Source organism: Limanda limanda, chromosome 21, assembly GCF_963576545.1.
Source record: "Limanda limanda chromosome 21, fLimLim1.1, whole genome shotgun sequence".
Lineage (NCBI taxonomy): Eukaryota > Metazoa > Chordata > Actinopteri > Pleuronectiformes > Pleuronectidae > Limanda > Limanda limanda.
Genome location: NC_083656.1, coordinates 4,960,354 through 4,975,059, shown reverse-complemented (window position 1 = coordinate 4,975,059; position 14,706 = coordinate 4,960,354). Strand labels below are relative to the sequence as shown.

The 14,706-nt window shown below is 42.1% G+C and overlaps 1 protein-coding gene across 1 annotated transcript in view; it reads left to right on the top strand.

The window, feature by feature from the left end:
• The first annotated feature begins 3,546 nt into the window (after positions 1-3,546).
• The window catches only part of LOC133027939 (protoheme IX farnesyltransferase, mitochondrial), a 28,063-nt gene continuing 16,903 nt past the window's right edge, over positions 3,547-14,706 (top strand). Inside the window, exons 1-4 of the mRNA XM_061095118.1 lie at positions 3,547-3,632; positions 4,767-4,909; positions 4,993-5,380; positions 5,544-5,668. Coding sequence (XP_060951101.1) covers positions 3,602-3,632; positions 4,767-4,909; positions 4,993-5,380; positions 5,544-5,668 — 687 coding nt within the window. The 5' untranslated portion in view covers positions 3,547-3,601. The remainder of the gene's footprint in view (positions 3,633-4,766; positions 4,910-4,992; positions 5,381-5,543; positions 5,669-14,706) is intronic.

Here is a 14,706-nt window from a genome sequence, read left to right as displayed (position 1 = left end):
GGGCGGCAGGCTGTTTGCTGGGAGTAACAGGGCCTTTCTCATTACTGTCTATTAATGGCCCTTCAGCACTTTGCTTACACAACCTGGGGCCCAAGCTACCTTCAATTGATTCAACATGTCACCTTTTCACCACTAAGTGCGAGGGAGCTGTGTTTTAAATAGAAAACTGAGTAAATTCCTGGACCCTTGAAATGACTTCAGAGACCTGTTTTCCTCCGGCCACACCAGCCTCCCAGTAAACCCGACAGCCAGAGACCCTAATCCACCAATCTCACCGACATCTGCTCTCCCCTTCAGACGCAGTTTTCTCTGCTTCCCTTGAATGTAAATTGTGGCATTTTGAAAATATTTTGCTAAGATAACAAAGGACCATTATTTATGTTGACAGGATAAAAAAAAACATGGACCCATTTCTACTGTCTTCATTCTGTCTTTTGAAAGTTGTCGTCAGTAAGTTGCATATTAAAAGTCAGACATTGTTTTCTCTGAGCCCTATTTTACTAGTACTCCAAATACAATGACTGTGGCTCTAGACACTGCTCCAGGTGGAGTATCCTCCAGCTGACATCAGCCTACTTTTACTCTGATAAACTACATGTCATCACTCTCACACAATACGAGCCTAAACTCCCTTTGTGTCTTTGTTTCCCTCTGGAGAGGATGTTTTCAGCCATTTCAAATTCTCAAGATGCAGTGAAAGCAGCGTGATAAACGGGCCCCATACGGAGACCACCACCAGAGGTAGTAACTGTAAAGGTCCTCTGAAAGACCCCTTTGGGTTGAACAGGCCTCACAAACTCCTCCTATTGTTCCAGAGCCATTCCACTCCACTCTGCCCATCTGTCCCCCGGGTCCTGCTGTTGAGTCCACCTTATGGAGAGAAAGCTTTAAAGGCATGTTTGCCTTTGTTTTTATCCACTGGAGTGAAATGTGGAATTATCCAAACCAGTGGTGCTTCCTGACTTTAGGAGAACAACTTACCAGCCCCAGAAAAAAGATTAGCACTGTAGCTGTTTTGAATTCAAGAGAAAGTCTGGGGAATTGGATGTGGAGGAAGAACGCAGCAAGAGATTGTCAAATGTCAAATGTGGAAACTACTGGGTTTCTCTATAACTTTCCAAGGTCTTTTTGGGGGCTTAACAAAAAAAATTAAATTGAAAATTAAATTGAAATGCGTTCACAACAACAGAAATCGTCTGGATCTTTCAGGTAAGATATCACCAAAAGCTCTTGAATGTTGTCTTTGGAGGCTAACCCTAACCCTAACCCTGTCTGAAAGCAGCTTTATGTCTTATAATATTCGATCAAACTCTGAAAAATACATTCTATTTCCCACATTTAAATTAAAGATGTACGAGTAACAAATAAAACACCAGATGATATATTAGCCCAAGCTGCCAGCCAAATGGCCAGGCACAGGGATGAGGAGAGCTGCTCCTTGGAATTCATTACCTTGAGCTACTCACACTCATTGGCAGAGGATAAACTATTCCTTGATGCAGTAAACAAATATTATTCCATTCCAGTCTAGAGGAAGAGGGGCGGCCGCCTGCTCATGAATGAGCCTGTTTGTGAATGCGAGGCCCGTGTCAAGGATGTCAGTCATCAGTAGTGGTAGCCTGCAGATTGCTTTACCCTACCTAGCAACTGCAGAAGGAAAATGAAGTGAATGTAGACAAAAATTGTATTACACTACCCCAGAAATAAATAATATAGTGTAAAACCAAGCAATAAACCTCCTTTTCAGCACTCGCATCGAATCTAAACCTATAGCGGTTGACCTGGGTCAGCGCAGAATGAAATCGTGTACACCAGCACATAACGGTTATCTCCTGTAATAAAAGTGCTGTTGTGCTGGATCCGCGATGGCCTTGTGTGTATTGTTGGCATTCATCAGCCGCTGCATCTTGATGGTGCATGAAGATTACACCATGTAATCTTGGCCGGGAAGGAGGCGCTGGCAGTAGAGGAGAATGACCGAGATGAATCAGGGGAATTGGATGCTCAGCTCGGGTTGGAGCGGGAATTAGAGTTCATTGACAACAACTGTGATTGTGAAGGATATTTGCATCAGGCCCATTCATAAGAAACCAAACAAACGTCATATGGTTCTCTGTAAATACCGAATAATCAACCATGTGACGGCTGCAAATTTAATTACCTCTAAATAAAATTAGAAGATAAACAACATGGAGGGTTTTTCTAATATGTTGAATATGATCTCGCCAATCAGACGAACATAATTATCGTCTTCCCGGGTCAGTAAATGTTATTGTTCAAGGAAATGAAACACTGAATCAGACAATCATACTGTTTTATTGTCTTTGTTTGAATAAGATCAGGCTGCAAAGTGAAACCAGTGCTGAGGATATTAATCAGAAGGGTTCCATCTTGTCTGCCTCGGCTGCCAGGGCCAACAAGATGATCATACACATAAATAACGGGCCAAACAGCCGGGCGAGTCAGAGGACACACAAGGGCGGGAGGCAAAAGGCCAGACGTTGAATTAGACAGCGATTTTGAATTAAATGAAACCCATCTTCGGCTCAGATTTATGGCTCGACGACAAACTGACATCGCAAAACATAAAACTCCAACTGGCGCTTGTTACGAGGGCTCGTGTTGGGTTTCACGTTAAGTCTGAGCCGAGCAGAATGAAGTTCTTCTTCAGGTGTAGAAAAAAAAGATTCATCTTGAAACTATAAACTTGAAAAAAAGCCTCAGCTGTCACTAATATTATAAACAATGGCTCCATTCTATACCATAGCCAGTCTGTGAAACATCCCATTTATACTGTATTTCCACACGTGTCTAGTTAAATCCCACATTTATAGTCTATAAAAGACGGTACAAGTTATTTAAGAGGTACTCTAAACACTCTAATTATCATATTATTACTTCACAACAGTTGTGGATGAAGTACTTTAACTTTACTAAAAATAAAATGACCAAATCAAGACTTTAAAGTAGTAGAGAAATATAACATATATTTTTTGCTAGTTGTATGCTTTTACCTAAGTCATTGTTTTATTGCTTACATGTTCTTATTGATGATTTGTATTGCTGTATAAATACAATTTCTTATTGTTATTACTTTAAACAATCCAGTATCTAGTGTTTGCTTACAATTTACACAATCGCTCCCCTCACGCTTATTCTTTAAATTTTGTTTTTCCCTTTTTTTTTACATTTATACTAATGTATTTAAATTCCTTGGATGTTGATGTTGTCTGATAAAAAAATAAAAAGCAGATAGTGGTTGTAATTTCATTTATACTTAATACTTTCATATGGAATGCATTTTATTTATGACTAAAACATCACATTTTGATAATTTCATATGTTTTGAATAAAGTAGAAAGTATCAGAACAATAAAATACCACTTAAACACAGTAGTTAAGCAGCTCCGTGTACTTTGCTGTGTACATTCTACCTCAAATACTTCAGATACTTCAGATACTTCAGATACTACCCAGTGCTGCTGCTGCTTCCCTGCAGCTCACAACCCGGAAGTGCTTCTCCCTTACCCAACGAGGTCAAAATGGCGGCCCACTGCATGTGAAGGGGACCGGACGGGAGCCGGCTGAATGATCGGAGAACATGTATAAAACGCCGTGTAGCCGGCTGTCAGGTACCCGAGGGTTTTCTGCTTCTTCCGCCGGCACATCGTTGCTATTTCGAGACGTTTTAAATGTTTGCTCGCCTAAAACAGCCTGTAAAGCTAAAGGCGGAAGCTAGCAGGCTAGGTTAGCATGTGGCTAACCGGTAGGGATGTTTGGAAACAGGCAGTGACCTTAAACAGAAGTCAGCCACATCTGCAGAGACTGAAACTACTCGGTTCCTCACCGGGTTTCACTTCTTCAAGCCTTGAAGCTGTGTTATTATCACGTTGTGTTTTCTACCAGCAGGAACAGTTAGCTTCAGAGTAATGGATTTACATTAGTAAGGTTGTTATTGATGCTGTCGCTATGCTAAGGTGTTGTTTTCCTGCTCTGCATTGACCTGGTGGGACCTTTCAGTGTATCCTCACTACTGTACACTTTTATGTGCAATTATACGAGCATGATGTAGAATAATGACCTTTCACGTCAAATCAACTCTTTATGTAAACAGTTTCATCAGAAGTTGAACATTATACCCTCAAGGAAGATGATATTTATTCAAATTAGAGGTCAATGTTCTATAGAAAACTACAATGGGTGTGTGTTAAGTAATTTATGAACTTTATTGCCACTTAACTCAGTTGTCAACAAGACAACAATCACAGCATAACACAAAACCAGAAAAGAAACAAAATACACAACCCTCTCCCCATAAAAACATGACATACATCTGCACTGTGTCTTCACTGAGGCTTATTACAGTCAGGAACCCCATGTTGTTATACCACAACAAAATCAAAGTGAGGAAATGGGAACAGTGGAGATGTATTATTATCATGTTATCTTCTAAATGAAGTTTATTGCCAAGTAGGTCTTCACCTGCAAGGAATTAGCTTTGTGTTAGTGTAAGGCGAAAGATAAAGAAAATAATATTTAGTACAAGAGCAGAATCAAAACATTTGAAATATACACTGTCAATTCAAGAGAACAGAAAGTGGGTCTGTTTCAAAAGCTTCCTTAATCTGGAAAAGCCAGGACCATCATGGGAATCAGTGTTCTTATTGATTTCTATTTTGTTTCACGCACAATTTAATGTCTTTTATAGAACTGAAATGAAAGTATTGACTCTGATAACAACGCTTCCTGTCTTGTGTGTCCTGTAGGTTTGATCGGTGCTAGTGTGAAACAGAAATTAGCTCAAAGTCTTCCTCGATGTGATCAAACGGCCCGGGGCCTTATCCAGCTGCACAGAAGAGATCCATCAAAGTGGTTGACCTATCAGCAGCTCAGCTTCCTTAAACGCCAGGTAGCGTTCATTGGTCTTAATATTTCATTGTTTTAGATTTTAGTTAAAGAGTACCTGTTATTTATCCCCTGTTTTCCTTTCAGTATGTAGCAAAGAACAACCCTGAGCTTCTTCAACGTGCCGTCCCGAAACGGGCACCGGTCCTGACCATTGAGGATGAGAGAGATGACAGCATTGAGAGGCAGGTGGAGAGAATACCAACCATTGCTCCTGTGGTGACAGGCCCTGTGCCACAGGTAGAGGATGTCACCAGTCAGACGCAGCCGGAGGCAAACCCAGCTGCAGCAGATGTGGCTGCGCAGAAAGATTCAGTGTCCGGCACAGCTGCGATTTCAGATGAGACTCCACATGTCCAGGTGGAGACGGAGGAGGCAAGGGAGGCTCGTCTGGACCGACAGTGGAAGCAGGTGAAGGTGGATGTGGCTGACTTACCGGATATCTACGCCAAACTGGCCAAAATCAGACTCACAGGTATTGTAGATTTTGACAACAGGCCATAATAGTAACTATTTAGAGAGATGTTGATACGAGAATAATAGATATTCTACAGATAGAGAGCATGCAATTTAAGGTGCTCTTTACTTTTTTTAATCCTTTATGATCCCTTTATAATATTCTTGCTTGATGGTTTCAGGCTTGGTGGTCACGACTGCAGCAGCTGGCTATGCAATGGCTCCGGTGCCGTTTGACCCATTCATCTTCTTCGTGGCCTGTCTGGGAACAGGCTTGGCCTCTTGCACTGCCAACTCCATCAACCAGGTCAGTTAGCCTCAGAACAATGGCTTGCATGTCTACCTCAGCATGTTTTAATTAGTATGCGTTTGGCTTTTAGCTTGTTGCACACCACATGTCATGAATGTCTTTAAAACCCTCACTATTCGATCATGGAATTTGTATCGGCACCTCTCGAACACCAGGTCACCAACTATGGAACATTATATGCTTCACATAGATTGGTCATTACGGCAGGATTATAAAAAACCCTGTGTATCTAATAAACTGTCAACTTTGTATAAATGTATGATTAACAACAGCTGATTGACTCAAACTACAAAGACGCCATAAGGAAAGAACTATTAAACACTCGGCCTGTGTAATTGTTTCAAGAATTCCAGTAAACACTTGAAATGTTTCTGGCCTTATATCTGTTTATTTTTAAGAACCAATTTCCTTTTGGAAAGAGCGTAACAACGACTAGTCACAGAGCTGGCGAGAAGACAGTGTAACAGATTTTTGTTGACGTGTTTTACAAATATGAACGTTCTTGCTGACAGACACACCCACCCACTAGAAAGGGCTAAGAGTCCCAGAACACATCACATTTTTAACTACTCGACATTCCTCTTTTGCTGCACAGCTCAAAAATGCATTGAGCTAACTGTAACGCTGTTATTATTTCTCTGCTGAAAGCTTTTTTTGAAGCTAAAGACAAAGGGGAGCTACACACTTAAAATACCTGGAATAAGTAGGGCCTCCTCCGCAGTCCAGTGTTGACATTGTGCGCTGGAATTTGCTCTGTGACTTAAGAATATTAGTATAATAGGTGACCTCTCCCTCAGCCGTGGATTGAACTCTTCTAAGTTGTGTCTTTGGCCTGTAATTTGGCAGCGATCATGATTACACTGCAGGTTCCTGGCCTCGGGGGAAGAACCTCCACCCGCTGCCCAAGCCTACCATCAACGGGCATGTTCTGCACTTTGTTTGTTTTTGTTTTACAACAATGAAGTGCCTCACCAGCCCACGCATAGTTTGTTCAAACAGCGATCGTTCTGGAACTGAACTTGCATCTGTCAAATACGTAGGTGCAGTCAAACCCCCACGCCCCCCCTGTGCTTCACCTCAGGGGGTTGTCTCTATGGATACGCATGTGCAAATGTTTACACAATGTTGTTTTTGTTGTCAGGCCTGAATAGTGTCAATCAGTGCTCAAGTTAAAATTGTGTGGTCTCGTCAGTGGCGTTAAACAGAGCTCTGCCCCGATTCCTCTACTGCACACTGAGCAGGTGTGTAAATATTCTTCAGGTATTTGAAAAATGTCCCCTTCTCCTCGTGCTGAGGAGAGTCGCCCCGGCTCGAGCTCCAAGGCGTTCAGAGCGCTGAGTGATGTAAGAGGCGGCAGCCCCTGTTCGTACCCTGGGTGTTCCCTAATCTGTGGGCTCACCCTCACATCAGGCCCGTCACTCTTCATTTTGTCCACTAACTCAGCCGGAGCTTAGGGTATGACATAACTTCATATTTCATAGAAACAGTGTTATGTGGCTGCCAGAGCCTCTGTCTTGGTTTCCTCCGTCCAGGTCTGGTTACACACCTAGAGTAAAGGTGAAGCCAGGGTAAAGGTCGCCGCAGATTCTGTCCCAATTAGACAAGTGTGAAAACCTGCAGGAAAAATGTGTATTCAAGGGCTTCTGTCTCTTTGAAAAAGTTAGTCTTTCCCAGGCTTTTTCTAACGGGGCCCTGCATTTTATGAAAGGCATTTTTTAAGACAAAAAATGTATAATCACAATGGAAATTTGGAAAAAATATAACAAAGGAAGCTGGTTCAAATCAACGATAATATATTTAAAACATATTATTTTATATTTTCACCTCATAACAGTTATACAAAAGTTGGATGAAGTCATGAAACCCCTCAGATGATATTAAAGGAGCAATATGACAAGTTTGAGCGTGAGTGAAAAGATAGATTGAAAGTTTATTATACATGTGGCTAAAGTTTGCTTTGGTAGGATTTATGGTATTTTTGGGAATGCTTCACATGGTTTCTGCAGATAAATGTTAAGTGAACACAAAAGACATCCTGATGGAATATCACTTCAACATTTCTCTTTGTTTTCACAAATGGCCCTGTGTCTCCTTGGCTGAAAGTCATCAGCGTTTACGCCGTCTGAGACCAAGAACTCCTTTTTTGTGGCTAGTAGCTGGTATGCGAGCCAGAGCCTTCACACAAGTCAGATCCATTCTGCTTCCTCGTTCCCTCTCTCTCTGTGGGTACGCGCTGTGTGTCATCGTGGCCGTAATTGACAAGAGTTTGAGATGGGAGTATTGTTTCAGGCAAATTAGCCACATGTCTTCAAGCAAGGCCGACTTTGAAGTGAGTTATAAGACAAAGACACGCGAGGGCTCCATTCTTTCATTAAAGAGGTCATACGATCATCACCATTAACAAAGTAAACTTGTGTATCGTTGGTATTGTCCTGTCTCCCTCTGCTTGTCTGGTATGGAAAGTATATGTCTGTAAACATACAATGTAAGAGAAGTTGTTCGTGTTGCTTTGTTTGGAGAAGAATGTCATTTTCCTCGGTGTAATTACACACACAGAAGGACGGGGTCTGTCATGTGTGACAAGTAATTGCCTGTTGCACTGCTTCTGTGGCAGTTCTAACACATCCAGGGTTGTCTGTCAGGTCTTCTTGTCAGAGACACACCCTCACCTGCGTGTGTGTGATCTCAACACTTTGTTTTTCATAATCCTGTAAAAAAAGTGTAATGGTGAAGGAAAACATCCGACCTTCAGATCTGATGCCAGGGTTTTTCCCCCTCCCTTTCATCTTAAAGAACTGGTGCATTAGTGTGGCTGGATTTGATCAAAGCTAGATGTCTTTTTATATGAAACATCTAACAGAACCTTGACAAACGAAGATCACTGCCTATGGATTGTACCGCTCCTCCCTAAATCCATAATTCTCGGCATCTAAAAGGGAGTGTGCGAGCATGAGACCACACAACTGTCAAATTACCTTGAGGAAAATGTCTTGAGGGGGTGAAAAATACTTTGGCTCTTGAAAGTGGCAGCCAGGCCATCAGTGGAGCTGTCAAAAGCCAAGGCTGCTCTTTGTCCCATCGGGAAGCGCCCGTAGGGCAAACAGAAACGCTGTGGTTTCTTTTCAAAATGTTACTCTACTTAGGAAACTGTCGGAGAGATGTAAGCACTTGGAGTCACGTAACAATGGCAAGTCAACATCTCGGGTTTCACGCCACAGTCCAAAACCGTAACGCTGTCATCTCCGTCTTGCTGTCTCGAGAAGATAATCAAGTCTAACAGCTGAGGGATGTAATTATTTCATCTCCCAGTCAAAGTGACTCTCATGCATTGAACACAAGAACATTTTAGCTTCTTACTTTTTTTTTCTTCTGCCTCCATCTTGCTGCTCGTCCAGCCTTAAAAGCCTGTGCAGAGGTGTTCGAGCGTAAAACGTATTACTCTGTAGAGAACCTAGAAATAGCTCAGCCTGGTCAAGGCCATACCTAAGGTTTCAATACAGACTTCCCTCTGTTCTTGCAGGACGGAATTCAACTAGGTAGCATTAGATGAAAAAAAGCCCAGGTCTCAATGCCCCCTGGGCCCCACACCAGGCTCAACCTCTGCAGGTGTTCCAGCCGTCATCACCTTCCAGTTTGGCCACTACTTCGACTAATTGGATAATTGGGTCAGATGGGAGTTAAAGGCTGGAGCCTTAAAGACCCCGGGGAAGTCTGAGGTCCCCTGCGGTGAAAACAAGACCCGATGTGGCCTGTTACGCTCAAATAAGCAGCGCTCGGCTGTTTTGACAGCAGCTGGTAGTGTAAGTCACACCGTGTCTGCTCGCGTGTTGGTTCTGATGAACTCTCGGGCTGTTTTGTTTTTGCGGCCGCCTCGTGTCACTTGTATTCTCGTGACGGTGACAGCAAGCTTTTGTGTCCGAGTGTCTCCTGTGGTGAGCCGTCTCGAGGCTGGCACGCAAACGCGAGCCCCCACAAGCCCCCAGCCCATCCTGTCCTTCCACTCCGAGCTGCACCCTGCTCTCCTCTCCTGTGCAGGCATGCATTATTTACCCTCCTGCATGTTTCCTTCTGAGTTCATCCAGGTCATGATCATCCAGTGCACAGGTACATGACTAAACATGGGTACAAGCCATGCAGACCAATCGTGTGTTATCAGAACATTACGTTTGATATACTTCTTTTAAACCTTTTTTAAAAGCAGAAATACTTTGGTGTACCAGGATTCTATAAAATCCTCGATCTCCTGGTAATCAGGGTCAATCATCCCCCACTTGACGGCTGAGTAACCAGCTTATACTTACATGACGTAAAAGAAGCTCATTAGTATTCAAACTCTCTACTCTTAGCTGAAGATCATACTTTCAACTTTAAAAGCATTGTCAAACTCTGCTGACATCACAGTCTACTGTTTGAAGCACATGCTCGTACAATGCAGGCTTGTTCTCGCAGCTGATGTCTTTATCTCTGATCTCTATCTTTATGTTGTTTGCAGTGGCAGTCATCTTGTTAATCATATTTACCCAAGTGTTTGGAGGTCAGATTGGTTCGCTGCCATGTGAACTTGGATGTAAATCGAGACTGGAAATTCCCTCATGTTGTTATACATATTAAAATATCCCTTGAGGCATATCTAGTTTTCTACATAAATCTGGGTGTTTTTGAACTGTAGTGATGTTAATTTATAGGCTCGTCTCAGTGAAAGTCACACTTGGTTGAATAACAGTGGTATAGCAGTGTGTTTTTATTACTGCAGTCAGAAAGTATTAGGGCTGCGACATATTTTCTTGTTTTAGCTCTGGACTGCAGCACGTCTAATTGGAAATGAAAGTTTAAAAACTGACTCTGTGCTTTAATGACATCTACTATTGTTGGAAACTAAAAAAGTAATCAGACAAATTCACAAACTTATGTTGAGTCAAAGAGTTCATGTAGTAATAAAAAGCTCCAAATATGATCCAGCCCATAATTAACAGGATAGCATGCAGTGTCTATGTAAAGGTGTTAACGTCACCACACAGGAAGCAAGGCATAGGGCCCGAGCACTGACAGGCACTGACAGACAGTGTAAGGATTATTATTTATTTTTTCAGGCAAATTAATTGACTTTTTGAGGGCTTTAACATGCTCTAATTCTTACCAAAATTTGCAGAAAATTAGAAAGTGGTGAAAATTGACGTATTCTGGAGGCATTTTCAATTTCTTTCTGAGATTCTTTCTGTTGTGGATATTTGTAAATGTTTCTAATTCACGTTGTCAAGTCTGCACTCTACCACTACAATAACCAAAGGTAGTAAGTATGGCCATAAGCAGACATCGCCTTCTGTAGGTACTTTTCTACACTGAACTTGGGTGTACTCCTCTTAGTTCTAAGATGGTCGTCCGTGATTATGTTGCTCTTTGCCGATGACGTCTATATATTTCTGATTCGGTAGTTGTCCTACTCGTGCTGGGTTGGCGGCAGACTCGATGGTCCTTCACAGTCAAGGCTGCCTAAGCAATTTTCCAGGATTGGGCTCCTCATGTTGTACTTTGGGGTACCTCGCAGGGCATGGTACCTCTGGAGAGAATCATTAGTTGTAACAGGACCTCACAGCCACTGAAGCCCCTCTTACCAGTGCACTCTTCAAAGAGGGTGATATCCTTCCAGTGGATTTGTATCTGCTGCCTGCTGAGACGCAGCGACAGAAGATACGGGTTCAAATGGGCACCGTAGAATACCTCCTGCGTGATGACATTGCCGTGTATTATGTGCAGTTTATTTTTATTGAAAATTACCCCCCCACCATTGAATCCCTTTTGATGAATTGCAGTGGGTGTCTTTCAAAATGGCCCCAATGAGGGGGTGCTTTATTTGTTTTTCCTGTGTGGAAAGCTTCAAAGATACTGTCAGGCAGCTAGACTTTTCAAAGGACGACATGTTGGTCATTTTTTTGTGGAGTGTCTTTTTTGAGTTAAAGGTCAAACACATTAGAAGCTAAGCCCGATGGTCCATTTTACTCGACTGTGATCCCTCCCGTTGTGCAGATGCTGCTTTCAGGATCTTGTTTTCCAGCAGCTTAGTTAAAACAAGAAAGGGCCGAGCTGATCTCTGACACTGATAGTTGTCTCACTTTTTGTTTTGATTGTCTGTACCGAGCGCGGATGAAGGGATGGAAATTCCTTTTTTAATTGCCCATCAAGATGGCACGAACAGGACACGATGGGTATCTCTCCTTTGGTGCAGGATTAAAATGAATATTTAACCAGACAGCCCTGTTTAATAGTTAATTTCTTTAAAGCCTTTTGTCTCCGTCAACCACGGGGGTGCCAATCCGTTTCAAACTGTACAACTGGGTCTCTTGCAGCCTCAGATGGGAGACAGATGCTTTCCTCTGATAAAGTCATGAAGGGTAAATCCAACTATTGAAACCCCCCCAGAGATAACGCCTGTGGGGAAGCGAGAGCAAGGACTGTTGCCAGGCAGGCTTAAATACTGGGATGTTAATAATAATTCATTTGTGTGTGTGTGTGTATACGTTTGTTTAATTTACAGCCTTTTAGAAGACTTTCATCAGTGTTGCACTTGAGTGGCTCCTTTATTCATTATCTTATGTCACTAACACTATTAACTCCAAGTACTAAGTCGAGTATATTTAGAGAAATACTTGTAAAACACAGCAAATAAAGTTCTTTCTCAGTATCTGCTTTTAATGATTTGTCACAAAATGAATACATGTTTTATAAAGCAATGTCAAATATATAATACAATGAGCCACAGCTTAGTCTTAACACTCCATATAAAAGACTGGTTACTCTAATAAAGAAATATATGCTATTGAACTCAAGAATCATGGACATTTCACGGTTCTGTATTGGTTACCACTAAAGGTTTTTTATTGGATCAAAATACAATATGTACATTACATCTCCCCTTAAACTAAATATTCCTTTTGATCCTCAACTCAAGCCTTTACAAGTACAGGGTGTCCTCACTTCAAAAGCAGAGTAACACAACACAACGTCCACAACACGTCTTCATCTTTGTGTTAAGATCACACTCAGGAGAGAGATGCACTTCTGCTCACACGCAAAGTGTCTCTCTAAGCTTTCAATGTCGTGGCTTGTTTGGGCAACCACACCTCACCACAATGCAGTTGCCTTCACCCGAGGGAAGGAACATGACTGACTGATGGGCAGGTGGGGCCCCTCCTCAACACCTCCCTGATTAGCCTTTAGTTTTTCACAAAACACTGTGATTATGGGCTTCAGTGACCTACAGGGCGAGATGCAGACACCGTTGAAGCTTGAGTCAGAAGGCTGAAACCACCCACCTCACCGTCTGGCACCAGTGAACCTTTCTACACCTCACTCTGCATTGGGCAAAGAGTCCTGCAAGCTGAGTTAGTGCTGTTACATAAACCTGAAGGGTTCTTTCTCTCTTGCTTGTAACTGGTTATGTTTTCACCAGGATCACTCAAAAACTACATGGTGGATTTCCACAAAACTTGGTGGAAGAATGGAACAAACGTGGCATATTTGGTGTGTAATTTAAAAGGGCTGTAAGGCATCGATGGACATATGCTCTCTACCTGGTGCCATTCTAGTAGTATCTATGGCCAATGGGTTAGGACTGGGTTTCCCTGAATCTGAGACACTCACAACACCAACATAGTTTCTCAGTTTCCTTTCAGGGTTCTTTTCCAGTTAAAAAGAAGTACGTCAGCTCCTCCTGGATTAACCGGGAAGGTATCAGTGAACAGAGACACTCAGTCTAGAGGACAAACCGTCTCTCTGGGACTAATGTCACGCCGAAGTTGATTGTGGACAGGGTGGCTGAAGACGTACTCGTCTTGGAAGTGGCCCCCTCTGTTTGTCATCAGCCCTTTGCACTGTTTGAAATTAGCAGAGTGGTGCCAGAGGTTTGCATGCCTATACAGTGGATGTAATATCGCTGTGTTTTGCCAAGCCTCAGCCCCAAATGTTTTTTTGTTTAGTTGAGCAGCTCAAAATGACGCATTATACAAAACAGGAAAGTTAAAATTATGACAGAAAACGCAATGACTGGGCAGTAACGCAGAACGTCTCTTGTGAGGCTAACGATAGTCAGATGAACACACATTGTGTTTTGATTCATGGGAATGTATTACATTAAAGTCAGCGACAGAGAGGTGGACAACAAATTTCATGAACTGACGTCTGTGGCGCTGAAACTTCATAGTTACCTTGTTTTATACGTTTTTGGGGCGTTCTGCCTCTGTTAAGAGATAATTGTACATGTGGGCTTGGTTTACAGAAGCTAAAAAATGAACGAGTGAAGAAATGGATGTTTATGCAGGGATGATTTAGAGAAATACTTAAATTTCATTTCAGGAAAGTACATCTGTTTAGGGTATCTACGTTTTTACGAAATCACATTTATGTAGTTTATGTTATTGTACAGTTTTTCTCTCTCTGTGAACTCAAGCAAGTTCTGCCCTCTATCTGAAGGTAACTTGGCCAAAGGCAAGTAAGGAACACTCTTTGTAATACTGAGATCCGTGGATAATTAACAAAAGCAGCCCTGTTTATGTGCCCGTGAGCCAACACTGCCTGCTAATTTTATTCCAACCGAGAAGCTTCGGGGGCGAGAGCATCATAGCCGGAAAGCAAAATGGTTACCAACGAGGACCAAGACTTTTCCAGAGCTTTGGTTGTATATCACATGATCAAAGTATCGGTACAAAATTTAGATTTACTTGTTTGGCCTGAAAAGAAGTTTGTCTCATTTGGGTTTAGAGGAAATTTCTATGATATATATATGAGTTTTAAACTTTTCAACTGATTAGCAGGATCAAGGGTTAGTTCATTAAGCCTTTCATCTTCTCATTTGCTGAATGAGGGACTTATTATCTTAAATCTAGCTTGTGGCGGGATTAATTAAACCAGATTAGCATTTCATGTGGTCAGCTGGTCACGTTTCTTTAGGCAAATTGACACATGAGGACAATTTTACAGTTTTGTCTATTTACCACGTCTGTCTACATGAGTATGGGTTTCTAAACCCTGCTAGACCGTAA